Genomic DNA, 27033 nt, shown 5'->3' with positions numbered 1-27033 from the left:
GGCTACAGAATGATATAAACACCTTTACAAAAATGAGCCACCCTTTAAGTTCACTGGTCTGTCCTACCTTTAAAAATAAAAAGATAAATGCATTACCTTTGTACTGATATACGGTATATGTCCTTTCCCACATGGCTTATCAACCAACACACGCACTACAGTCTGCTTCCTCTCTGCTTGGATCCCAGACACTAGTAAAAGGTAGTGAGGCAATATATATTTAGATGGGGCCTATCTAGAGAGCTGCCCTGCAGGACTATTATTTTGAGCTCTGATAACCTTTAATTGGCTAGCAATCTGGCAGAAAGTACAGAGTGTGCGTTATGAGATGGCAGAGACCCCCCTCCGTTCTGTGAAGGAGAGAGGAAGGTAAGTTGTTGACCTTTTCCCACCTTCAGCCTTTTCCGTAGCAAAGTAGAAATAGTGTATATCTGCCAACAAGGCAGCTGTGTCCCCAACACATTCCCACCATGGCCTCGTTGCACACCGCACCAGACAAATGGTTGGACTGGTTTGCTTACAGGGAAAAGAACCATTCAATCCACCATCAGGCAGCTACCATTAAACTGACCTTGACCAAGCCACCAACACTAAGCTGGTGTGCAATTCAGCTCGTACTTGGAATAGTACACATAGACACAAGACAAGTAGAGGCAAGTATACAGACACTCCGCTGTAACCTTCAAGCTCCTTTTCTTCACTGTTTAACAGAAATCCCTGTGAATCAATGATGTTAGAGGTATGACAGGTGGTCAGGGATAAGTGACAAAAATGTATGCTTTTTCTTTCCTCTTGCAAGCACCTTTTTGTGAGGGTTTCCTTTTGTCCCCACTACATCTTCCATTTGCCTTTATAATAAATGTGAAGCAGGACATAAAAAAAAGAGGAAAGCTCATGAGATCAAGTGTGTGAGTCAGCATACGCATCTAGGAACTGAGCTAATGTCACCGAGTCCAGAGGGAGGCGGGAGGACCAACTGAGTTAACTTATTGGTGCAGAAGGAGCGCACATCTGGCAAGTGTGTCGCTGCTGGTTAGATAACGATGCTGAAGACAGAGTAACGCCTGGACTGGACAATTAGGACAACACTCTAAATGTTTTTTATTATTATTATCTATATATTTGTTTAATTCCAGTATACCGCTAGCTAGAATTGCTCAGTTAACATGCAGTGTTTCTCCATTTTGATTTACTATTTCATGTACAACAATAGTACTCATTAGTGTTGCAGAATGAATGAAGCTCTAATCCCAAGGATTTTTTTAATTAACCCATAGTTATAATTATACACCTGCAGTTTTGCAATATTTTACAATGTTAGAGTATTTACAATGAGTTGAGATTAAAATATAAACAGATACTGCCTATATACTGTGTATATATATATATATATATAAGGCTTCTCATAAACTTTTGAATGGCTATTAGTAGGCTGATATTACTGAGTTATGAGCAAAATCAGAAAGACACAAAGTGATTGTGCCTCTTTAAAGGTACAATCTAATTTATTTTATTTTATTTCATATTGTTTGTTTACATGTTAGCATTCACATTAGGTGTTAGAGTACTTTGACTTTGTTGGAGACATGGAAGCAATGCATATTTAATGTATATGCACTACAATTGTTTTATTTAAATAAGTAAATAGTTTAATTGGTAATTGTTTATTTCAAGGGGCCTTAACACTTCACTTGAATTATTTTTAATCCTGTTTGAACCCATAGACAGAATATGGACTGTATTCTACCATCATTTCATATGTTGTGTAGTTTTTTTTTTATTTATTCATGTGATTCTAGGAGCTGTAAGACTTGGCAAATTGTCAATATGTCCCCTAGTCCATATAACTGATTTTGCTCACGACACAGTTTTCCAGTAGGTATGTAATATTGTACCGTTAAAAAAAAAAAAAAAAACGTTCAATGACGTACAAACCGGTCCGTGGGCTTGTTGAACCGTTGTACCACTATTAAATACATCAAAACTCATGAGGTGCCAGAGACAAACAGTAGAAGAGGCAGTTATCTGAACAAAGGCCTGCTTGACTATCAAGTAGCCGTCCTTATTTCATGTATAAAATCAGTGTTATGGCTTTTTATAATATATAAATATAATCCATTACTATCAATCAATCAATCAATCAATATATTCATACATTATGGAGTTCAAACACATTGGAAATGATTATGTTTCTCTTCTCCCTAATATGCAAAACAAACCAAAGTGAAACTGTGATCAAAACCCCAATACAAACTGAACCATTGGCTTGTTGAACCGTTGCACCACTAGTTACGAGGATGGCTTTTGCGTCTCATGAAAAAAAAAAACTGAAAACTCAGTTCTTGTATTTGTGTTTGACAGACAGCACAATTTGCTGCTTTTACAACAGCATAAACATTTAGTTCTGAATATACGCAATATTGAAATGGTAACATTTGGCAAGAAAAGTCTAGATTTTCATTTATATGAAAATGTCACTGATTTTTATACTTAGACAACCTTCCTACTGAAATAAGAGTTAGATGATTATAGGACAAAATCATGCCGAAATTAAACAAGGAAGCGAGCGACACACGCCTAAGAAATACATTTGGAGCTGTACAGAGGCACTGGAGGGGAGCAAAGAGACTTCCTGCTGGGTGACACAGTCCTGAGTGTGGGCTCCATCTGCACAGTGCTCATCTACACTCATTATGCTGATTAATCACTCTACACCACCCACTTTCAGCCACACGCCAATCACCATTTATCCACATGGACAACTGCACACACATACAGAGTAGGAAGATGCGTCCGCACGGCTTGGGCAACACTGAAAGGAAATGCATTCAGCATCTTGCTAATGTTAGAAAGTGGCCCTGAAATAAAAGCAAATAAATAATAGAGTTGAAATGGTGAAAGAAAGAAGGAAATAACCTAAGGCTGTCAAAGTTAACGTGATAATAATGCATGAACACCACTAAATTATTATTGTTTTAAAGCTAGAGTGAAGATATAAAGCTAGAAAACTTGAAGAATCCATTGGTACCAGCAGTGTCATACTAGCTTGTCGCGAAGGAGGCTAAATAACGCTCCAAACTTGCACTAAATGTTGGCGAGGGAAAAACTGTCATGTCAATTTTCAAAGGGGTCCCTTGACCTCTGACCTCAAGATATGTGAATGAAAATGGGTTCTATGGGTACCCACGAGTCTCCCCTTTACAGACATGCCCACTTTATGATAATCACATACAGTTTGGGGCAAGTCATAGTCAAGTCAGCACACTGACACACTGACAGCTGTTGTTACCTGTTGGGCTTGAGTTTGATTTGAGCATATTTGTTATGCTAAATGCAGTACCTGTGAGGGTTTCTGGACAATATCTGTCATTGTTTTGTGTTAATTGATTTCCAATAATAAATATATACATACATTTGCATAAAGCAAGCATATTTCCCCACTCCCATGTTGATAAGAGTATTAAATACTTGACAAATCTTCCTTTAAGGTACATTTTGAACAGTTAAATAATGTCAATTCATTTGCGATTAATCAGGATTAACTCTCGACAATCATGCAATTAATCGATTGACAGCCCTAAAATGAACTCATTTTAATAAAGAGTACTGTATATGCAAGATTAAACCTATATTGCCTTTGCTCAGCCATAGTTGAACTGCTGTATAAGTGTGCTCCTGTAGTTGTTTTGATAGCTTGGTACCAAATGTTGATTTTGCACTGAACAATTAAAACATATACAATAGGCTTTGCCAAACAAAAATGGCTTATCACTGGAACATGATAACTTACTACTGCAATTTTTTTTTTTTTTTTTTTTTTATTGGCACAGGCACCACTATCAGTAGTTGAATATCATCACTCATGTTTTATAGCAAAGGTGGTTAACATGTTGTTGGTTTGATATCAATGCTTTGAACATTTGTAACAGTTTATACACATTGTCAGGCATTAATGAACAGTCTAACCTTGAAGAGTACTACTGTACTGTACCTGGCGGTTCCACAAAGCTCTCCTGTATTCATGCACTCCGATGAGGAGCTTTGATAAACAATGGCTCCGTTTTAACTGGTATTGTAGCACTTGATACAAGAGGAAAATAAAACACTGCAAAACTCAGCCGAGTTCAAATTTCTCCCTTTGCGTTATTTTGCAAAGACGAGTGACAAGCAAGCGGGTAATTGATAAATGGAGGGAATAGTGGAAATGGAAGGAATCAAGGAAGCAAGAGGTGTTCATAATGCATCTGAAACTCCGCAACTCAATCTTATTATCTTCCTTCTCCGTCGACATGTCTAATGTAATGATTTGTCAGCAGAATGTGGCAGTGCGCTGGCCTTGAAGTACCCCTACAATGTGTCACCCTGGCAGAGTGGATAGATAGGAGTTGATTGGCTCTCCTTATTCTGCATTAGGGCCCATCAACGCCTCGGAGATGATGTACACATCCCTGAATGCTGGCAGACAGTCCTGGCTCTCACCATTCATCCAGACTCCATATGAATCCTCGCAATTCCGCACTTATTTTCATCCCCATGCGACTAGCGTACAAACATACAAACAGCACATGCATATAGACGCTGTCAGTTATCCCCTCTGTCTCCTAGTCCCTGCAGAATTTTGTCATTTATCATCCAACCCAATACATGAGGCCGATGTAATCTCTCTCGCCATCTCATTTCCCTACAATATTCATAGTGCTGGTGGACAGAGGTCACTTTTGTATATCAGGTCAGCTTCATCAAATTCAAAAAGACATCAGAGCCACCCCACCACCATACCCTGTATAACAATGAGATGAAGAGGACAATGAGAGACAATAATGAACGTTGGCTCAATGAAAACAGATTGAGCCTCAGAAAGCTTGGCAAAGGTCTGCTTTTAAAGGGCTGACAGCCTGACAAAGCTATTCATTGCTATTGTTGGCTGGCAACAGAAGCGACAAGGGAAGGTTCTGCAGACCTTGTCTGTGTGGGAAAGAGTCAGGCACGTGCGCTCCGGGCTTCAGGGTCCTGGATGCATTGTGTTTGCGTGTTGGTTTGGCACTACAGGACGTCCAACGCCCCTAGTTCTTTTTAGTAGCACCCTGGCTAAGTGTTTATACCTCGCTCGCATTGTTTAAATCATGATGTGGCTATGCCCGTGACCTTGCTGTCATTGACTTAAGTTGGCTCTCCTTTTGGTGTTCTAATGTCTCCAAAAGTCCCAAAAGCGTCTTTGCCCCCAGGGAGAAAGCTTAACTGGCATACTAATGGTGTTTGGTCCTATGCCCTTACAGTCCCTGCCAATGGAACACAAGGAGACCAAACAATGGCCAGATTATTAATAAGCACTCGTAAACTTGAATAGTTTATGGTGTAATCTGCTGGTACACAAGCAGGGGGTTGCTCATAATACTTCACTGGCAAGGTTACTGTGATGTAATAGGCTGAGGGCATAATTATAGGGTGTCTTATAACATTTATTCATTACCTTATTACTTGTATTGTTTTATTATTGCAGTGTCATTACTTACTTAAAGGAGCAGTGTGTAGGATCTGGCGGTGTCTAGTGGTGAGGTAGCAGATTGCAACCAACTGAAGACTCTCCCGTGTGCCAAAGGGTGTAGGAGAGCTACGGTGGCCGATGCGAAAACGCAATGTAGAGCCAGTAGGTAATTTGGATCAGAGCCCGTGTTTAGTTTCTGTGTGTACGTTGGAAGTGAGTGGTGAAGCAAGAGAGAGAGAGCAGCAGCGACAGGAGCGAATAACGTTATCGACTCCGACCAAAGCAAGAAAAGTTAAGTGTTTTGTCCGTTCTGGGCTACTGTAGAAATATGGCGGTGTGACATGGCTCCGTGAAGAGTATGTAGATATAAACGGCTCATTCTAAGCTAACAAAAACATGATTCTTATTTTCAGAATTAAACTTACTTATTAATATTATATTCCATTCCTGCCAATAGATCCCCCTAATTGTTACACACTGTTCCTTTAAGATTGTTCAAATGTAGCCCACATAATTTCGGTTTTCTTGCTGTAATGTAGAGCAATGTTCATGTTTTGTATTATTAACAGCAACATATAGTGGAAATGGAAAATAATATGAAATATATTATAATTGGATCATCATGTATTGATATGTCATACATTCTCATTATGTTCCAATTGAGAGAGCCAGAGGGATATTTTTTTTTCTCTGCCTATTAAAGTGTCTCCGATTGAAATATTTATAGTAGTATTATCCACTGAATAATTTCCACAATATTTTCGAGATGTGTCAAATAACAGCAAATAACTGTATCTTCCGAAAATATAGTGACAGTTTTGACCAAATTACTTCATCATTTCAATGACAAAATACTTTGTTGTGACTTCCTTTTCAAGGTGGGTGTAAACTTGTACTAAGCCGACTCATCTTGATGATAAAGCAGGAAACCCGTATCTGTTGTGTTAATGGTCCCTGGACAATTGTTTAAATTCAAGTGGCTTACATTGTTATTGTTGTATTACACATGGTTGAAGTCTCTGGGAGGAACTGTGTCCAACGGCGTCGTTAGGAAGATTTCTTACTTACAGTAGGAGGGATTAAGTGGTATTGGTCTCCAGGAATTTAGATTAATGCTTAGCGAGTTTACTCTCCGAGCTTCTTCTTTGGTCTCGCCACTTTTTACTTATTTTTCTTGTACTATTATTCTGCTGAACTTCCTTACATTCCCTCGTTGCTTAATTGGCATATTTTGGGAGATTGCAATTTACAATTTTTTGAATTTCCTACAATACATGCATACCATCTTATAATGTCCCCCAGGCAAATATTAGCTTTCTAAGGTCTAATCAGCTTTTCTACCTCCATCATGCAAAAGCAGGCCATGGTTGCTCATGCACTATATATAGTTAAGCGGTTGCAGAGTCCCTGTGATGTCCAATTTGGCCCATTTCTAATTTAACCATGTCACATCAAAGCTCATCACTCCATTGACCTCAGTGGATCAGAGCTAATGCACAATCACAACGTATTTATTGTTGGCAACTTAAGTCGGCCACTGAAGTTCACAAGTTACATAAAAAATATCCTCAGTAAAGTTATTCTAATTCAGACTTCTGCTGCACAGGTACAACTTGATTTAAAAATGACCCACATCCAGTGCATGCCTTCGGGCTTGTCAGGATTTTCTGAGCTTTTTGGGAACGAGGTTTTTCCAGTGCACTTAACCTACTATATCTATTTAAAACAAGTGTTTGACTTTAACCCCGAAGAGAGTGCGTGACGGAAAGGCTGCCATGTAAGTGGGTGTGGGTTCAGCAATATTTAAACTACTCACATAGCTTGTATTGTAACTCTTGAGCCAGTTATTGTAACTACAGCTTGCACTGTAGAGCAATAAATGTGTTCCATGGATATAAAGTCTAAATGTATAACTAACAATCTGTGTGTCCTAAAAGCACAAATAAGTGTTACACAAACCAATGGTATTGGTAGATGGTAAATTGTAATCTAAAGTTGTGTCCATCATTTTTTGTTTGTTGACCAGCTGTCATGAAAAGTTGCACATCGTAACACTGGGATTAGGGTTATACATTAATTCAGGCCCACAGGCCAAAGGTGACCTGAACCATTTCTACGTATCCTCATACAACGGTTCGTATGATATCTCACAGAAAGTGCATCATTTTTTGTGCGTCTTCCAACGAATGTCCAGCAACACGTGTCAATTTCCGCTCGTTACACACATACAGTCTTTTCAAAATAAACAAAACTACTTTGATAGTATTGGAGGAGCCAAAACGTGCATTTAGCCTGTATGTTTATTATTATCTGTTTAGGCTGCACACATTATTTTGGTTAGTATAATTTCCGGTAATTGGTACAGGGGTGTGGTTTTCACGTTATTTACCTGTGCACTTGGACGGCGGGATTCAGACAAAGAGGGTGAGTTAGGCTAAAGACATTTTCTGTTGACAGTAAAGAGCCAACTTAGCCTCTTAGCGGCTTTTGATTGATAGTAGTTGCTACAGTTAGGTTTAGGAAAAGATCGTGGTTTGGGTTAAAATAACTACGGAAGTGGCGTTACTTAAGTACGGAAGTTACGTGACAAATAAATCAACATTGACTTCTGGTTTCACACGGGGTGTGACCAGCGGTCTCTTGTGCAAAATTCCGGTGTTTTTTGACCCACCAATCCACCCCGACCTCCTCCCTAAATGGCGTTTGTTGCTCTTCATACATTACTTTTCATAGGTATAGCTACAAACGGTGTATGAGAACAGCCTGTCCATTTTCCTGTAGCTAAAGAAAGGGAGAGGAGAGTAGTGAATTGGCATAGATAGACATATATACACACACAGGCTGAGGATTTATTTCAAACAAACAGTAAGCAGTTTTGTAGGCTGCTGCAGAGCAGTTTTTTTCCCACCCCTACCCAGAACATGCCATGTGATCTAGCTGCTTGAAATGAGGGAGTCATCACTAAATGTTTAAACACGCCCAGTTTTCGGTGTGTGTGGTAAGCTAACTCTCGTCAGCGGATGATACGGCCCTGGGGGCTTGTTTTGCGGAATATCAGAGTGGCTTCTTAATGTTTAATGTCTGCCAGTGTATTTTATATTACCCCATCTCCTTTTCAAAAGGAAAGGCTAATGACTAACACTGCGCCGCCGCTATTCATTTGTAATTAGTAGTGGCCTATGTTGTGTGCAAATGCACTAAGAATATCAAAGAAGTGCAGAGAAATGTCCAGCATCTCTTGTATTTAAACTCAGCATGTCTTAATAAGTAAATGTGTGCACATCATTTGGAGCACTCATTGGTTGACATACCCCGGCTTTTAAGTAAACAGCGGGAAGCATTTGTATTCAGTTTATGATTTAACATGAGCAGTAGAATGTTACACATATTCAACCGATTTTTGCACATCCTGATTCAGCATGGGAGTCTATGTCAAAATGCTGCAATGCTGCAAAAATATTATAGTCAAACAGGAATTAGTGTCACAGCATGTTGCACATTTGTATAGTCATATTACACCTTTTGTAAGGATATATTGACGGGTCAGACCAACACCTGTCATAACATATTTTTCATCTTCATGACCTTTGAGTTTCTTATTTCAATAACAGTGAAGTGGTGAGATACACTGAAAAAACTCACCTACGTATCTGCATGTTCAAGTTATGTGTTATCTGACCTCAAGTTATGTGAATGAAAATGGGTTCTATGGGTACCCACGAGTCTCCCCTTTACAGGTACACTGACAGCTGTTGTTGCCTGTTGGGCTGCAGTTTGCCATGTTATGATTTGAGCATATGTTTTATGCTAAATGCAGTACCTGTGAGGGTTTCTGGACAATACTTGTCATTGTTTTGTGTTGTTAATTGATTTCCAATAATACATATATACATACATTTGCATAAAGTAAGCTTATTTGCCCAGTCCCATGTTGATAAGGGTATTAAATACTTGACAAATCTCCATTTAAGGTACATTTTGAACAGATAAAAAATGTGTGATTAATTTGCAATTAATTGCGATGAACTTTGGACAATCATGCGACTCATCACAATTACATATTTTCCAATATTATTTTTTAACAGCCCTAATATTTTCACTAAATCATGGAGTTTCTAACTGTCTGTATACTGTCACTTATTTTAACAACAGCTATCCTGGGTTCTCCTTACCTACGGCCACAATATCATGCCTCTAAAATGCATTTTTTTCCCCTCAAAAATCAGTTATTATTGCTGTGGTGTACAGTATGTCTTCCTTCCTTACCTGGGAAATTAAATGTACTGTTGTAGTTTCTTATTCAGATTTACCAATATGATCCCCAGATGGTCATGTAGCTGTGTTTTATTTAATATAATAACTTGACAACATACCACAGTGACTGCCATCTAAAATAATTGGAATCCTGCAGTGACTACTTTTGTTTTCTACTATTAAGTTATATGAACACAAATAAGTAATGGCTATAACTCATACACATCACACCTTTCACATAAACTTATAGTCATATATTACCACTTGTCGACAGTATCTGCACAATTGGGCCCCGTGTGTAAAATAAGCTCTATACTGTCCGGCCTTATAGGCAATGCATACATGGACATTCTCTCCAATTATATATATTATATATAGATACGTATGTATATATATATATGTTTAAAACAAATAATAATGACCCCTTCCTTTTAAATTGTAGCAAATTACATAGTGTGTCACATGAAATCATAACACACACTGATGAGGTTGTCTCACAGTAAACACCGGCGTTGTCAGCTTTCGGCTTTGCACTACTTCTCTTCACTTCGCCATGGCAACAACCTTTCCGCCAGGTCTCGCAGGAGTCTTTCGTACTCGCCATGCTTGTTATTATTGTTTATCTCTCTTGTCAATCACCCAGATCACCACGATGCTCATCCATATGCATGGACCCATCATTACACGTGGCGGCTCATTGGCTGCAGGGTCTGGCGGTGCCCATGCCAGCCTTTGTTCTCCGCTGTAACAACAGGTGATTGTAGCAGCCTGGCACATTGTCGGGCATCATTTGCATGGTGTAAAAGTGCACATGTGGGGCAAGGTGATAAGTATGGCTGTGCACTGAGCCTGTTGGATTAGAGCTTAAGCAGGAGAAACGGGGTCCCCCTTGGGCTTAATTGCGGTTTATTTTGGCACACAGCACATAACTCTCTTCTGCATCAAATGCTAATTTAACAATGAAATGTGAAATACATTATGCTGATTTGGTAGGGCTGGAAAAATAAGACAGAGAAGGAGGGGAAGTATTGAATAAACAAAGTAAAGGCAGGGGAAAGAGAGGCTCGGCTTGGCTCGGCTTGGTGCAATATCAAATGCGCCTTAGAAATTGATGGCCAGGACCCAAGGTACTACATGTACTTTTCACCGATCATCACCACGCTGCTCATCTGTAGCTACAGGGCCCAGGCCAGGCGCTCCGTCCTCAGGTTGAATATTGATTAAAAGCTCACACACGCACACTCAAATGCATACACACAGACACATCCGTGCACGATACGGCACAGCAGTTAAATTTTGATTAGGTGGAGTCCATGCAGCTTCTCCTCAGGCACACTGGGTGCTGTATTTTCTTAACCGAGTAAAATTTGTTTTCTGTTTTCACTCTCCAATTCAGTGTCTTTGTTTCTGTGACAGATGGCACATCACTCACAGAGACGCTCTCAGACAGCAGACTCCACAAACAAATTAATTTCTATTACTGTTTTGCACGCTAGCTCTCTTCTCATTTGAGTGACAGTCTCATCATATACCAGCACTGTATTAGGAAGACTGTATGAGACATTGTCAAAGAAGAATAATCCCAAATGAGAGATGATTTCAATGCAGTGCAGCGGAGTTCATCGCCCTTTTTTCCACCATGACAAGTTGACATGTTCTGCATATAGCTTGTCTTCTTGTATTAGGTGAAAACAGTTCTATCAAAGTTGATATCATTAAATGAGCATATGTGCGTTCACATTTTGAAGCATATTCCCCTTGCAGTTAATATATGAAATTCATCTGTAAGTCCTGAGGGCTCACAACAGATCCAGGTTAGAGTGGAATAAGCTTTCAGAAACACTTTGTTTTGTCTCTTTTCGTCTCTGTTTTTTTATTTGTTTCTGTCTTACTCTTCTCTGTTCGTGTTTCTTTCTTTACCAAATTCTATCTCTGTGTTTATCTCTTTTATTTCTCTGTGTGAACCTCCTATTTGCTGGGTTAATTCCCCTCTTAATCCTGCTTCACACCTTTCATGGTGAGTGCTCAGGTGTGCACATTTAAAAAAAAAAATCCTCCATATTTCCTTCTAAAAGACACATTTAATGTCACAGTAAGTCTGTCAGGTTTTCCAGCCCCAACCCTCAAATTAATCCCTCCTCCCCTATCTCTCAACCTTTTTTTCCTCCCTCTCACTGCGTTTGTGTCTTTCTTTCACAGACTGCATTTCTCATTTAGTTTAATGCGATTTTAGAATCTGTCACACTCAGTTTGTTGCCTGTCAGCACGTCACTGTAGCTTTGCTCACAGTGAGATTTGAGGTGTTTGTGCTGTCTGGCAGAGTGTAGATGCTGTAAGACTACAACGGCCTACATAACTGATGTTCATTGTTTACCATATTTACCTGTTTTGCCAGATTTGCCATTTGTTGTTGTTTGTTTTCTCCCGTTAAGTTCTCCTCTAATGTCGAGGTTTAATATCGAAAACGTCTGCTTATATTAATGAATATAAGATAAAACCTGTATTGTTATTGTGAATGATTTACATAATCATTTCATACAAAACAGATGTGTTTTTTTAAATTTTGTTTTTGTAAAATGCTAAATATTCAGACCTAAAATTTAGAAGGTGCTGCACTCCATTTTACTGAGCATTATCTGTCAAAACTGTCCCCGTTCCGGTAAACAAAAACACAACTTGATAGCCTTTGTTCCACATCCACATATTCAGTTTTCAGTTCTGTGGTAGTAACCTTTTGTTTGAGCTGGGTGCTGTCTACACCCACAAACTATCGTGCAAAAGTTACTCTTTTCTCTTTAAAAAAAACAAAAAACAACTTTTGAAATTCCACATATAATGTCTTTTTTAGAACTGTCAAGCGTTGGTTTTAGAAGTTAAGGCTTGTAGGATGTTGAGAAGTCGTCTTGTCTGTCTATTATTTTGTTATTGATTCAAACTGAAGTCTTCACTGATTTGCCATGAGCCAGGTAGGGAGCCTGCTGAGGTGTCACGGCAGGGAGATGGCACTCCCGTGTTGCTCCTCATCACAAAGCATGGGCAGAATACCACATGTTCCTCTCGTCTCCCAAAATTGAGGAGAAAATCAATTAAAAGGAGAAAATCACATCTGTCAAGCACATGGCAGACATGGCTCTTTGTTTTTAGACCTCCCATAAGCCTAGTAGAGAGGAACACAGTTTACTCCGAGACATCAGGTGATTCTCCCTTTTTCTCTCCTTTATTTAACCCAGCCTAATAAAGACTTTATTGCTCTGAGAAAAGCTTTATCGATTGACGTGGCTCAGACTATATCTTAAGCTTTCTTGGTTTTCTTCATCATTTTTACATTACTGTTGGGAATATGCTTCTCTATGCTCTAATTATATTTCATAAGGTAGAGGTCGTAAACTAGCTCTGGTACATGTTACACGTCCTGCTCCACCGACACAGTCTCACGGCAGTTGCTGAAATAGTCACGGAATTTATTATTATTATTATTTGATTCGTGTACATAGACACAAATTTCTTTTTTTTCGTGACACTCAGCACGACTTTCAACAACATGTTTTTTGTGTGTTTCTCTACAAATGTCCACGAGACACGTGTCAATTACTGTTCCAGTCTTTTAACAAAAAAAACTAAATGTAAATCAGCTTTTTTTATTGTCACACATTGTTTTTTTTGTACACAGCACAGCACACAGTGACATTTACTCTCTGCATTTAACCCATCATAGTGTTAAGAGCAGTGAGCAGCTACTATATAGCCCCCGGGGAGCAGTTTGGGGATCCGGTGCCTTGCCCAAAGGCACCCCAGCAGTGCCCAGGAGGTGAACTGGCACCTCTCCAGCTACCAGTCAACAGTCCGGACTTGGTCTGGGTTAAAATAATGCCGGAAGTGGCAAAACTTAAGTACGGAAGTTACATGACAAAAACTACGTAGTTAGGAAAAGATAGCGGTTTGAGTTAAAATAACGAAGGTCACACCGGTCTTCTGGGCAAAAGTTCAATTATTTTTGACCCATCCATCCGCCCCGACCTCATCGCTATGCGGGATTCGCCTCTCTTTATACTTCCTGGTTCACAATTACGTGGATTATATAATTGATTTCATGATGACCATCATGAAAAAAAAGTGAGATTTGTGTCTATGTACAGGACTTAATACATTACATTTTGTGACTATTTCACGAACTGCTGTGCGACTGGGCTGGCTCCACACAACAAGGGTACAATTCAACTTGGCCTAACGTGCACTTTTGGTACAATATAATATTTAGGCACGTATGCGTCATTTTATTATTTTTGACAGAAATGTCCCTTGATCCATCTGTGGACTAGTGCACGCGTTTGCTGACATTCATTGTATTCTGAATATCAAAGCATTTCTACTTTGCACTACATCAGCACCTGCTGTTTTTAACAGCATGCAGTGCTGTAAACTGTATGGTTAAGCGTGTAGCTAATACATGCCTAATACCCCCCCTTTTAAACTTGATTCACTGGAAGCTAGTTGGCAGCAGCAGAGATCAAAGTGTGGAAGTGAAAGCCCTACAGATACTGTCATCTTCTACAAATGTTTAGTGAACCGTAACCTGTATCTCATTACTTTTACACTCCCCTTAACCCCTCACAACCGCTTCCACTCCTCAAGTACACCTTTCACTGCCTGGGTAGCACTGGTGGAATTATTTCAACAATATTTGCTATACTTGTTTTCTCTGTATATGTACCAAACATCCAAGTTAAAATGAGGGGAAAGCACCAGAAACAGTGTTGTGAGGTTCTCTCAGAGTCCTTGGCTTGACCTGCTGACAGTAAATCTATAATAAATTGATTAAGTATTTGTGTGTTAGGATTTCCTAATCTGTTTCAGAAAGACGATAACAACCAAAAAACAATTCTCTGCACGTTCATGTTATGGTTATTCTTTAGATTGAAGCGTTTTGACAGGCAGGCAGCGATTGTGTGTTTTCCCACTGATGGAAAGGAATTGTGCTAGTGCATGTGTTATTGGACTTCAACTGTCCCTGACAAAGATTAATTGATTCTGATCCGTCTACTGAGCATGTGGTTGATTGACAGTGAATTACATGTTTTAATGATCACACCCAGGACTTACAAAAGGTATTTTTGGGGAGCCCGATAAAGATGTGCAAAAAAAAATATAGACTACAGGAGCTTTGAAAAGCTTTTGAACTGTGACAGTCAGCAGATGAAGAATACATCTAGAAACGAAGGCAATGACTGTTGTTTGAATGTAGAAGCAACTGCGTGCACAGACCCTGAGAGCACTTCTGAGTAGAACAAAAATATGTATATGTATATTGAAAGGAGCAGAATACTAAAAAAGGTATCCATGTACATTGGTTGCACATTTTGCAGTCAGTGTACAGTTTCTGTTGTCACATTAAATCATAACATTTTTGGGTTCACACATTCTGTTGGTTAAAGGTTAACTTCAGTACTTTTCAACCTGGTCCCTATTTCCCTATTTATTTGACTAATGAGGACAACGATTTCTCATATTGTACCAGTACTTAGAGAGAACGCTGCAGACGGCAGACGCTCACAGGCTCTAATGTAATCGCTCGGGGCAACTCCTCATTGCAATTTACGTTCACTAAAAGTGCTTGTTGTGTCTCACAACAATATGGAAAGGTCCCTACAGAGAAACCTTTCACTTTCTGTTTGTTATTTTGTTATGTCACTTGCCGGAAGACAACGGTGGAAACGTGAGTGCGCGTTGGAGAGAGGGGTGCTGGTGTTGTCAGAGTTTGCTTTGCTGGACTACAGAAGCTTAATGTTATCTAAAAGATGTTCAGTGTCATGGCTGAATATTTAGATAATTTTGACAATGTCGAATGTCAAGACTTCTACTTGAGCGAGCCACACAATAACAAACAAACCGAATCAAGCAAAAGGTAAAGAAAAATGTTTTATTTCTCTGTAGGGTCCTTTCAATAATGTTGTCAGGCACTTATAATAACAGTCTGAGCCTGTCAGTGGTAAAAACAAGCACTTTTAGTGGACGTAAATGACGGTGAGGATTTGCCCGATATGATTATATTGCAGCCCGTTTAGCGGCTGCAGGCTGCAGCGTTTTCGCTAAATACTGGATCAGTTTCAAAAGGTGTTGTCCCCATTACTCACTTTGACACAAAAAAATAGAGTCCGAAAAATACAGAAGTTACCCTTTAACATAATGGACATATCGTTTTTGATTGAACTAAACCTGTGTTGAAGTTGCTTGTTACTTGTACAGTCAGTCGGGCCAATTAAGTACATTAATAACATTGCATCCCCAACAAACGGTGGCCGGTCAACAGTGTAATGCACACCTTCACTAAATTTACCATAACAATGTATTTGTATTTTCCAGCAAGTACATTTAACAATGATTGAATTTATTCACTTTTTTCCCAACATTCATCCTACAATCTGTTTTTATTTTTGACAAAGGAAGCAGGATTCATGAGGTTTTAACCTGAACAACCAAATTCCGCTGTTGCTCTGTGCTTTGTTGGTGGATTGCTGTATCTTGGCTCGTGTGCTGATATGTAGCGCCTTCATCTTCGCCCAAGGCGGTAAATGAATGTGTAGTGTTGCTAGCATACTTCCAGTAATCTCTCGTAGACTGCTGTGTGTGTCTGGTGGCCCGTGGTGAGGAGTCTGGCCCAGCATCATCACCCAGTCTCCCACATTGCCACGCATATGGTGCTGCCTTTGTGTCAATTGTGCTCTATGGGGTCTCTAATAATTAACAAGATGACAGACAAATGAAATGACAAGCACAAGGTGGATTCGATTTTCCATTACCTAGTCTTGTGTCTGTGTTTTTCAGATGTACTGTAGCATTTTGAAATGTTTTAATTTCACCTCTCTCAAAACTTTCGATCCATTCCTAATGTAATTACAGAGGCCACTTTGGAAATGGCAAATCCAATAAATGCTATTAGTTCTGTGTGTGTGTGTAGGTATGTTTGTATATGTCATCATGGATTTCTGCATGCTGACAAATCACAGCATCACTGAACAAGGAGAAATACATTATTAGAAATGGGCTGCTATACATTCACCAGGCTCTGCCAAGGACACTTTTCCTTCATTTCTATACTATGCATATCCAGACTCAACTCAAATGGAAAGCACTATAAAGACTTACAGTGCAAGGGTGAAAGCGTAGCCCTAATTGTCCATCTTTGCTCAGGAAGCACCGCCAGAGAACGGCCTAATTAATCGGATTTGCCACAGTATTAGCAATAACTGTTGCAATGGATGAATGGTTTGCTGCTGTGTTGATGACGTTCCATTCAGAACCAATGATACATTCTCAAGGACAACTTTAGTACTAATCCAGCTACTAATGTCCCTTAGAGCTCAAGAGAAGCATTTTATATACTAGGTATTGCTCTTTTTCTCTCTCTCTCTCTCTCTCTCTCGTGGACTGGCCGATCTTTTTTGTTCACTCTGAGTTTTATTTTTAAACTTACATACACAATAAATATAGCGACAAACAACTATTTGCTATGTAAAGATATATACATCTAAGATATATATATATATATCAATCTCTGTGCTTTGTTTATGTAGCCGGTCTGGCTGCGCTTGAGTGTTAGTGCATGTGAGTCCCTGGGCCTTTCTCAAACCACTTCCACTCCATTTGCGCATTTGCGTGGAGGGTCCACCATATGAAGTGCCAACCCAAACAAAATTAGTGGAAGGGAGTGGAAGTGGGTTATAAAACCCTCCAACGGTGAGCCTGCATCGATGCTGATTTACTGGCCAACAGTGTTTTGTGTTCGTCATGAACGAGCTCGGTACAAATGTTGTTTAGTGCAACTACCCGTGCAAACGTAAACTGCTCAAACTAAAATAGAAATGTGATATTGTCATACAGACGTTAACAATTTAAAGGTCACATTGAATTTAAGATCAAATGTCCAGTCTAGAAAACGGTAGATGTGTTCATTTGATTCTAAAGTGTATATTTACAGGGACTGTTGCAAAAACTAAGCAGCTCTTAAATATTAGAGATAAAAACAAGAACATGTTTACAAAAAAGAAAATAAATGCCAACACAGAAGCATGGGAGTAGGTTTTATTTTTTTATTTTCAGTTTCTTGGTATATTATACCATATATTATTAGAATACTGTGAACTTTTGCACATCCCCTCCGCATGATATGAAACCATGGTTACGAAACGTTCAATCATACATATGCTCTGAATTTCTAATTTATCACCTTTAACACTACATAAAAAAATATTTATCAAGTCTGAAAGCGTTCAGGAACTGCTACGCATGCATTGCAGTCAACATTTACACTTTTACCTTTTAAACTAAAACCTGCATTTCTAAACAAAAAAGATAAAAAGTTTCAAAATGATGTTATTTTTCTTTTGCCTCTTCTTTATGAAAAAGTCATCAGGTATAGAAAACAGCATCAGGAAAAGTTTCTTTACCAAAGGTCATGAGTGAATAATTAGCCACATTAGCTTTGTGCTGAATCCAGTATATTCATTGCTCGCAACCAAACAAAAAAAAAAGGGGCAAACCGTGTGCCCAGTCATCATTTAACTCCATCCTTACATATCCAATTACACAAATATGTTTTTTACTTTTTATATCATCAACAATCCTTTCTGCTTCTGCTGATACGATCAAAAGTCTTCATTATCATGGCACCATTTTCTTGCCGCAGACCCTAATTGGAGCTTCAGCAAAAGCAAGCACCATTTGATATAATGGCTCCCTCCCAAACAAGGAATGCCAGGCCTGCATTATGGCTCACTTTTTATATCGCTGCATTCCCTGAGGGAAGGACAGAGATGTCATCATTAGTGGGCAGCAGACACTGGCCGTGGTGCCGAGGTCTGTAGAGTGGTCAGCCAGGCCCGTGGCCCAGCAGAAGCGTCTACTCGCTGTTTTTCCCTGTCGAGGCTTCCATCTGGCCACGTGACCCTGCGCCAGTCGGCCCCCGCTGAATAAATTTGGGGAGCTAATGAGGAGGGAAGCTTTGTGAAGACCTGGAAAAGGGCACCTCTTCCTCTTCTTCTCCTCTGAGAAAAAGAGGGAAAAGTCGCTGTGGTCAATTTTATTAACTTGGCTGACCTTCACACAAACAATTAACATTTACAGAAAACACAGCCCCTCCCATTATCTTCCTCATCTCCATCTTAATCTTCAACCTCACCACCAGCAGCATCTTTTTTTGTTCTGCTTCTGCAAGGGGAATTTAACAGACAAGTAGCAAATTAATGGCAAAACCATTGCATGTACTTTTAAGACAATTGCAAGGTGATGTGGATTATGCAGTAGAAGGTCAGTTATCTGAAGGTCCCTGACATGTTCGGTAATTGGCTAAGGGCCACCACTGTCACAGTAAAAAGCCAACTGTGAGCAGTGATTATGTGACCTTATCTACTTATCCTCCTACCAGACCACCAGCAAACCTCTATGCATTCTCACTGAAATCTAATAAAGATAGAAATATGGGATGAAAAACGTTTTCTTTGACAGTGTCAGAACCCAAAGGAAGGTTTTCATATAATCTGTATTCATTCACAAATGTATGACAAGCCTTATGAGTATGTGTTCTTCCATGGTTCTAGAAAAGTGCACCCAAGGGCACATACTTATTTAAAGCTATCTGAAAGGATTGAACTGTAAGGCTGTATTCAAAACCGCATGCTATACTAGTAGTACGTACTGATTTGGCCAAAATGTAGCATGTAGTATGCAGTATGTGAACAAAAGCAAAATCTGCAGTACTGATTTGGAAAAAATCTCCAGTATTCATCAGATCAGTCTACCTCGCCTACTGTATCCCACAATGCAAAGCACTGGAACGGTACAAGCTATGGTTACAACAACAACAGCAGCCAAAAACGACACGTTGTTTACATTTTTCGTAGCTTTTTCATCACTAAATTCACTTCTGAAAATGTTTGAGGCGAGAAATCAACTGTGTCAATTTTAAATATTGAAAATGTTACAATATTAGACGCCGAATCGAACATTTGCTCCACTGTTTTCAGAGTTTAGAAGCTCCGCAAACTGCCATGACAGCTGGCCATTCACGCTCACAGACCCGCTATGAGCTGGCTGGAGCTCTCTCTAGAGACCGGTCTCGTAGACGAGGGGCTTTTATTTCCTTGTTGACAGATAGTTTATTAACTAATTAACGGGATTTATTTATCTGCGTTTTTGGAGATGAAAAACCTCCACAATCGCCCGCGGGCACAGCTCGCTCGCCGGCCGGCCGGCCAGTGACGTTCACAATCCGGCTACAGAGCTGCAGGCAGTGGCGAGGGAAGAGGAGAGGTATCTCTCTTACGGGTCAGAGAGATACCTGCTTAGACAACATTAACCTTTTTAACATTACTCTAATATGTGTGGGGATATCTATCCACTGTTTTGTTGCTGTAACTGAAAAAGCAGTTTGAGTAAATGCTGTGGATCAATATTTCATATTTACCGTCTCCCCTCGTTGATGATCCGGTTCGTCTGACTTTGAGCTGTTAGAATAAATAGTTTAAACCTGCAGTATCTTATAAAATAAACAAACATAACATAAATAAAATAATCAAAGTTGTATTTTTCGATAATATTGCAAAAGTGGTGCGAGTTCTGTTTTTTTTTGTCCAGTGCTGGTTTAAAGGCTAAAGCCTGGTCTAGCATACTGCAAAATACATCGCTTTAACCGTTTCATACTGCATACTACTCAGGAACGCAGTATGTTCTGTACACCGCATACTGTGTTCATCAGTAGTATGTAGTAGGAGGTTTTGAATACAGCCTATATCTATAAAAAGTTATTTTTCAAACTAACTGGGTAAGTTGAATAGAAACACACTCGTCAGCTGTGCTTGTATGACCTCCTCTCTCCTCCTGCTGTGTGATGCACCCTGTCATCCTTGTCTGTGAAGTGATTTTTATCCCGACATGGACAGAACATTTTCTCAGATTTGCATTAACAGTAGCTCTCTCTCTCTCTCTCTCTCTCTCTCTCTCTCTCTCTCTCTCTCTGTGTGTGTCTGTGTTTGTGTGTGCTCTCCCATTTGTAGAACCTGATAAAGAACCTGCCGGAGCAGAAAGAGCTGAATTCGCTAGCGGAACTAAAGGGTGAATATGAAGAGCTGGTGGAGTCGGAGCAGTTTGGCATTGTGGTGAGTATAATTTCCTGGTGACTACTGGATCGCCCCGAGAGAGAACACACAGTACACACAATCACACTCCCAGTCTGCAGTAGTCAAACACTTGCAAGCATACACAGTTGAGAAGTTTTCTTCATTGCTCACTCTCTCGGTCTCGCTAAACCTCGCACGGACTCACAAACACACACTGCACGTTAACACCTTTGTCTTCCTCCAGTATTGTTTCATTTTTTTTTTATAGCACACTGCTGGATTTGGACAGCAGTTTAGCAAGGGACCAGGACATTTATAATTTATAATTTAGAGGGATACATCCCTGAGATGTGCAGTAATGTTTAATTAAAACATCTAACAATATAAAGGGCATATTTAATAACAAAAAAAGGTTTTGTAACCCAACTTCCAAATGACAGAGGCTATGCTTTTAAAAAAGCACTTTTGACTCTTCATAAGAACATTACAATCATTTTTGATTAGGATTCAGCAACAAGAACTCAGGGAATGCCATATTATTTTACATCAACTGTCAATGTTTTCTCATGATAAAATCATACCCTAAGGCTATGAATCCTGTCTGTAATAAGGTTCTTTGAAAAGCATGCCATTGCAGTCAGCCAGCTTGGGGATGTATCCTAATCCTCTAATCAGTTTACAATGACCAGCCACAGTTTTATCTTCTGCAGCAACAGGATAAATACTGTTGTGGGTAACCTGGAGTATAGCCTTTACAGAGTAATATATTTTTTCAGTCAAAAAACTAGGTATTCACCAGACAAATATTAATGATTAGAAAGTAGCTGGAAATAAGTAGGTAGACATTTAAGGCCCAATCAGTGGGCTACCTCCGGGTCTGAGAAGTGAAGCCAATGCGGAAGTGCCTTAAACTTGCATTCTTTCTAACAGCCAGCAGGGGGCGACTCCTCTGGTTGCAAAAAAGAAGTCTGATTGTATAGAAGTCTATGAGAAAATGAGCCTACTTCTCACTTGATTTATTACCTCAGTAAACATTGTAAACATGAGTTTATGGTCTCAATCACTAGTTTCAAGTCTTCTTCAATACAGCATGATGTTCATTTAGTCATGAAAGTTAATTATAACCTTTTAGGTCGCCTAAAAATGTCTTGCTCAGCGTTTTGTTGTACTTAGCTCCACCCTCTCGTGTCACTTCTGGTTTCAAAAAATCAGGATGGCGACGGCCAAAATGCCGAACTCAAGGCTTCAAAACGGCAGTCCATAAACCAACGCGTGACTCACTGTGACTACGTCCACTTCTTATATACAATCTGCAATTTGACCTTATCTATTGACACAATGGAGGTTTTTAAAGTTGTCTCGCGTCAACCTGTTTTTATCCAGCAACCTGTGTTAATTCACACCTACTCAGATTCCAATCTTGCGGTGTGTGTCAGCTATGCGCTGACATTTTGACTTTTCACACCGACCTGCGTTCTTCCTGGAATTCCACCCATTACGGAGGGGTGACTGAAAAGGCAGCGTTGTACTGTAAATCAGCTGCAGAAGAAGGGAAGTACATCATCAAGCTGTTCTGACCTTTTCACTTAGTTACAGCTGTGATTACTTTTTAATTAAATGCTCTCGCCATCCATTTACCAAGTGAATATGCAGCACTTTAAGCAACAGTAAAAGGAAGTATTATCTCTAAACTTAACTTTACAACAAGATCATAGAGGTACATTACAGTTTTACAAAAGAAATGTTCAATTAGACCCAAGGGTCGCAGACGTGCTCCATCTCCCTAGCTATTCTCTTCACTCGTTTTTTTTTTTGCCTGTCTTTTAGGAGATGTAATGAAGCAGGGGGTGGCAGTTTCCCTCGTGATCTCACCAATTTTGTGATCACATACCTCCCCACTGATGAAGTAGCTCCTCAATGCAGAGCTATTTAGTTCCCCTGGGAAATAAGCCATGTTCGAGCTTTTCACTGCCAGAGCTGTCACCGACGTGCTCGCTTTCATTGTGATTTCTCCTTATTGTATACAAATCAATTCAAGCGAGGGAGAGGGGATGAGCGTGTGTGCTTATTTGTGTGTGTGTGTACGCACACGCCTGTGTGTGAGGACGTGAGGTGGGTGGGTATATGTTGGTGTGGGGGGAGTTGTTTGACAGACAACTTGCCCGTCCACATGAATAAATTTGAGCAGTAATGAAACATTATGGGGTTGGATCTGAAGGTTGCCTTGAAGCAACGGATTATGCGGCAATCTGTACAATTTGTCTGTGGTTGCTGCTTTGCCACATATCTTACAGCCAAAACCCTATTTGTTTTAATTCCCTCCCATTTTCATAACTATTTTTTTCTCTATCATTTTTCTCTAGCTTCAGTGATTCCACTCCTAAGCCCACAAGTATTGATTGAGGCTGTTATATTATTTCTGACAAATCTGTTTAATGGGAGATTCCTTTATCCATAAGAAAGTCAGGAGGGAGGCAGGAAAGAGGTTAATCCCATTTGCTAAAGAGGGTCGTTGATGTTCAGTTCATTAAAACTAGTCGCAGCAGTAATTACACTGGAAATTCAACATGATGGACGGTGATGGCAAGGTGGTGTAACTTTATAGGATTTCATCTCTGTCTTTGCTCCGTCACGTTATGAAAAGTTCTAAAATCATTTTCAAATAACTCTGAGATCGTGAGGAGCACAATTCATGCTTGAGAACCACAATAGTCACAGCTTTTTATGCCTTAATGCAAATACATTTTGTTCACATAGAGTGCATTATTTGTCTAACATGTGCATTTTTGCCTGTCAAGTGAGCCCCGACTTGTAGTGTTATCAAGTTTTGCTCTTTACTTAATACATATGTTTTTAAAGGTTCGATTTCGCAAATAATGCAATGATATATAGTGCTGTTAGTGAGGTGGCCATGTTGGGTTGCTCTCACCATAAAATTTCCAGGAGAGCTGTCAAAAGTTTGTGTCTAGAAGATAACCCTCAAGGTGCGAAAATGTGTGAAAGCTCTCACGAGACTCGCTGCTTGACGACCTATCCGAACCTTAACCTTTCAAGGTCAATGCCTAACCTTAACCATTCAAGGTCAATGCCTAACCTTAACCATTCTAGGTCAATGATTGCAACTTGGAGGTTACCTTCTAGACACAACCCTTTCAAAAGTAAGTGCACAAGAAAATCCACATAGGTGAAAAGCAGAATATGGGACTTTCAACAAGCTGAACATGTGCTGTACCCTGAACATACACATAGTGTGCATCTGGCTGACTGTTGTTTTTTCTGTTTGTATACAATACAAAGTACTACTACATATATATTTTTTTCATTCATACCCTCAGATGAGTTCAGTCAAACTCCTACGACCACGTCTCAACGGCATTCTGTTCAAGCTGACGTTTGAGGAGCAGGTGAATAACATCCGGCCGGACATCATGAATGTGACATTTGCCTGTGAAGAGGTGAAGAAGAGCGAAAGCTTAAGCAGACTGCTGGAGTTGGTGTTGCTGGTTGGCAATTACATGAATGCCGGCTCAAGGAACGCCCAGACGTTTGGATTCAACGTCAACTTCCTCTGCAAGGTAACACACCACCACAGCGCACCACATGCTCAAGCACTCGTTGACGTAGTTATGTCATAAAATAGCACTGGGAACTGGCTAATGCCATTTTTTTAGATGGAACAGAACAGGGTGAAACAAAAGCATGTGATTGTTTGAGGTCATTGGAGCTGAAAAGGTTGAGACTAGCACAACTGATTTTGTAACATGTCACACTTGTCACGCAGAGACAAATGTCAGTTTGTAGCTTCATGTCACCGGCTTCCACTGATAATGACTTGTGGGCTGTTGTGTCGCTCACAGTGTGAACACAGCTTACCTGTTGCAACACTCACACCCATGTTCTACCTGACACTAGTCAAAAAATCAGAAAACAGGATCCACACCTAGCATAGGAAGCTCCCAACAATTTTAATGAAGCAACGCTTCGATCTAACAGAGATCTTCGTCAGGCATTGTCAAGTCTTTTGGCAGCCTTTTTTTATCTACCTGACACAAGTGCCACAGGGTTGCAGGTGCATGAAGCAACACATACAATGTTAGTTCATAGCAAAAAAAGATGAATGGTGAGAAGTGTAGCTGCTTTTCTATAGATGGTGTGGGTTTTTAAAAAAAAAGACTGTAGTGAGTATACTGATATGTTAACAGGACTGAACACATTGACCAGAGAATGATTTTCTGCAGTGTATAGTCTACACATATTTTGACACAGTTTATCAGCGACCTAATTTCTAAGATGACCGTGTATTAATCTCTAATTTCACATTTAGTTGTTTTTTTTATGCAAAAGGAAATTGGATTTTTTTTTTTTGACAAATTCATATAATTTTTCAAACAGATTTCTATGAATGAGTTAGTCTCAAGTCATATAAATGACAAATACATTCAAGTTCTCTCGGAGATTCCTTGAGGGGTTTGTTCCCCTACATCTCCACGGAAACTCTGAAACCTTGCCTCATGCACAATGCTTAGAAAACAAACAAATAAATCAATAAATCAGACCAAGTTGCCCAAGTTCTTTCATGCCCACTGCTTACAGGATAGTCTAACTCACCGGATGTAGACTGTAGGTATAAGCCTGCCATTGGCTGCCTATTTCAGCCGTCATTCTCCTCCCCTTCTCTATTTGGCAAGGGCACCGTTGCTGCCCACCGTTGCTGCTTAGCGCCAGCCGCCAAGACAATTGTGATTGATTTAAAGAAATACAAACAAGCTTTTTTTCCCCCCTATACCAGGATAATAGTGTGTGGAGCCAGATCTTGCCTTAGCGCTGACAAAGTGCTGTTGAGATAGGTCAGGCTATACGAGACTACTTTAGGCTAATCCCCACTGAAAGCATTGTTTGGAAGCGTTTTTGACGTCCGTCACTCGCGCATCGTGCTTCAATTTTATTAAATGTATCAATCGATACGGACTCTGTGACGGGCAGATTTTTGGCGCGTTTAGTGAAGCGTAATCTGCATAGACATTTGTTTTAATCAATCATCAAATATCCCACTCTATACTGTATGTGTTTTGAACTTATTAAACATTATTCCATTGATTGATCAAGGCTCCCGGTCCGTCTGTGAGCTCGCCTGTTTCACAAAATGAAGATTCCCTTCAATCGCTACGGTGGGCGGGGAAATAAAATCAATTAATCAATACATAGGCCTACAAGCACTGTTGATTTCTTTCCATGGAGTCAACATGAAAACTTTATTGGCTCAGTGAATGTCTGTTGTCAGTCAGCCTGGTGAAGGCAGGTTAGCGAGTCGCTCTCAGCTCCCCAGGAGCTGCTACTGACAGACGGGCAGAGACTTTATGCGTCGCTCATGTCTCAAATTAGGATTTTATTGAGAGCCAAAAGATTACTTTGTTGTCTTGTCCCTTTAAAGTAGCTTTGGCACCGTGGTGCTTTGTAGCATAGGCACCAGTATCCAGTGTCTTATCTAATTGATGATAAAACTGATAAGAACATTTATTGGGCGGCCTACAGAGTGCTTCGAGAACTCGTACGGGTGCTGAAGAGGGGGCAAGCCTCCTCCCAGCGCTGCCTAAGATTGGCAATTAAGCTGTGGGGATAGACGACCAAAACAAGTTACAAAATCCATCTTTAAGGCCGCCTCTGTGAGATTTTATAACACTTTTATGTCTAGTGGCATTCTTCTCAAACTCTCTGCTGTTCTGTAGCAGTGCTACAACTGCTATGAGTAGAAGAACCATCATGTCAAATGGGGCAGTCATGTCATGTGGAAACACTCAACATGGGATTCTTCATATGGGAGACCTAAGTGTGAATGCCAAAAGCCACCGCCTTACACACATATTTGAAGCCAGCAATCTTGCAGGTGTGAAAAGGGCTTTAGTGTGGTGAGTTCACTGTGCCGGTCGTATTCCTGCAAGCTGACTGAATCAGTGTGGAGTGTCAGTGTAGAGCCTGGTAATGCCTCAGGGGGCTGATTGGGCCATTATAGATGGACAAGAAAAAAAGTCTGCTTTCTCACTTTAGTCAATCAAGTAAATGGCCCCCTGGGTGGCAGGTCCAGGGTATCTAATGGGCTCATCAGGGAGGAGGAGGTTGATGATGGGAATGAGCAGCAAGGGGAAGGGCACAGGCTGACCCAACTTCAGCCCTCCACTACAGCCC

The 27033-nt window shown here is 40.1% G+C and overlaps 1 protein-coding gene across 9 annotated transcripts in view; it reads left to right on the top strand.

Annotated features, from left to right (window-relative positions):
• The window catches only part of diaph2 (diaphanous-related formin 2), a 447791-nt gene that overhangs the window by 242273 nt on the left and 178485 nt on the right, over positions 1-27033 (top strand). For all 9 annotated transcript variants that reach the window (XM_037780358.1, XM_037780361.1, XM_037780360.1 and 6 more), the window contains 2 exons: positions 20788-20889; positions 24186-24425. In XM_037780358.1, coding sequence (XP_037636286.1) covers positions 20788-20889; positions 24186-24425 — 342 coding nt within the window. The remainder of the gene's footprint in view (positions 1-20787; positions 20890-24185; positions 24426-27033) is intronic.

This window comes from Sebastes umbrosus, chromosome 9 (assembly GCF_015220745.1).
Source record: "Sebastes umbrosus isolate fSebUmb1 chromosome 9, fSebUmb1.pri, whole genome shotgun sequence".
NCBI lineage: Eukaryota > Metazoa > Chordata > Actinopteri > Perciformes > Sebastidae > Sebastes > Sebastes umbrosus.
Note: the sequence above shows the minus strand (reverse complement) of the source record. Positions and strands in the feature narration are given on the sequence as shown.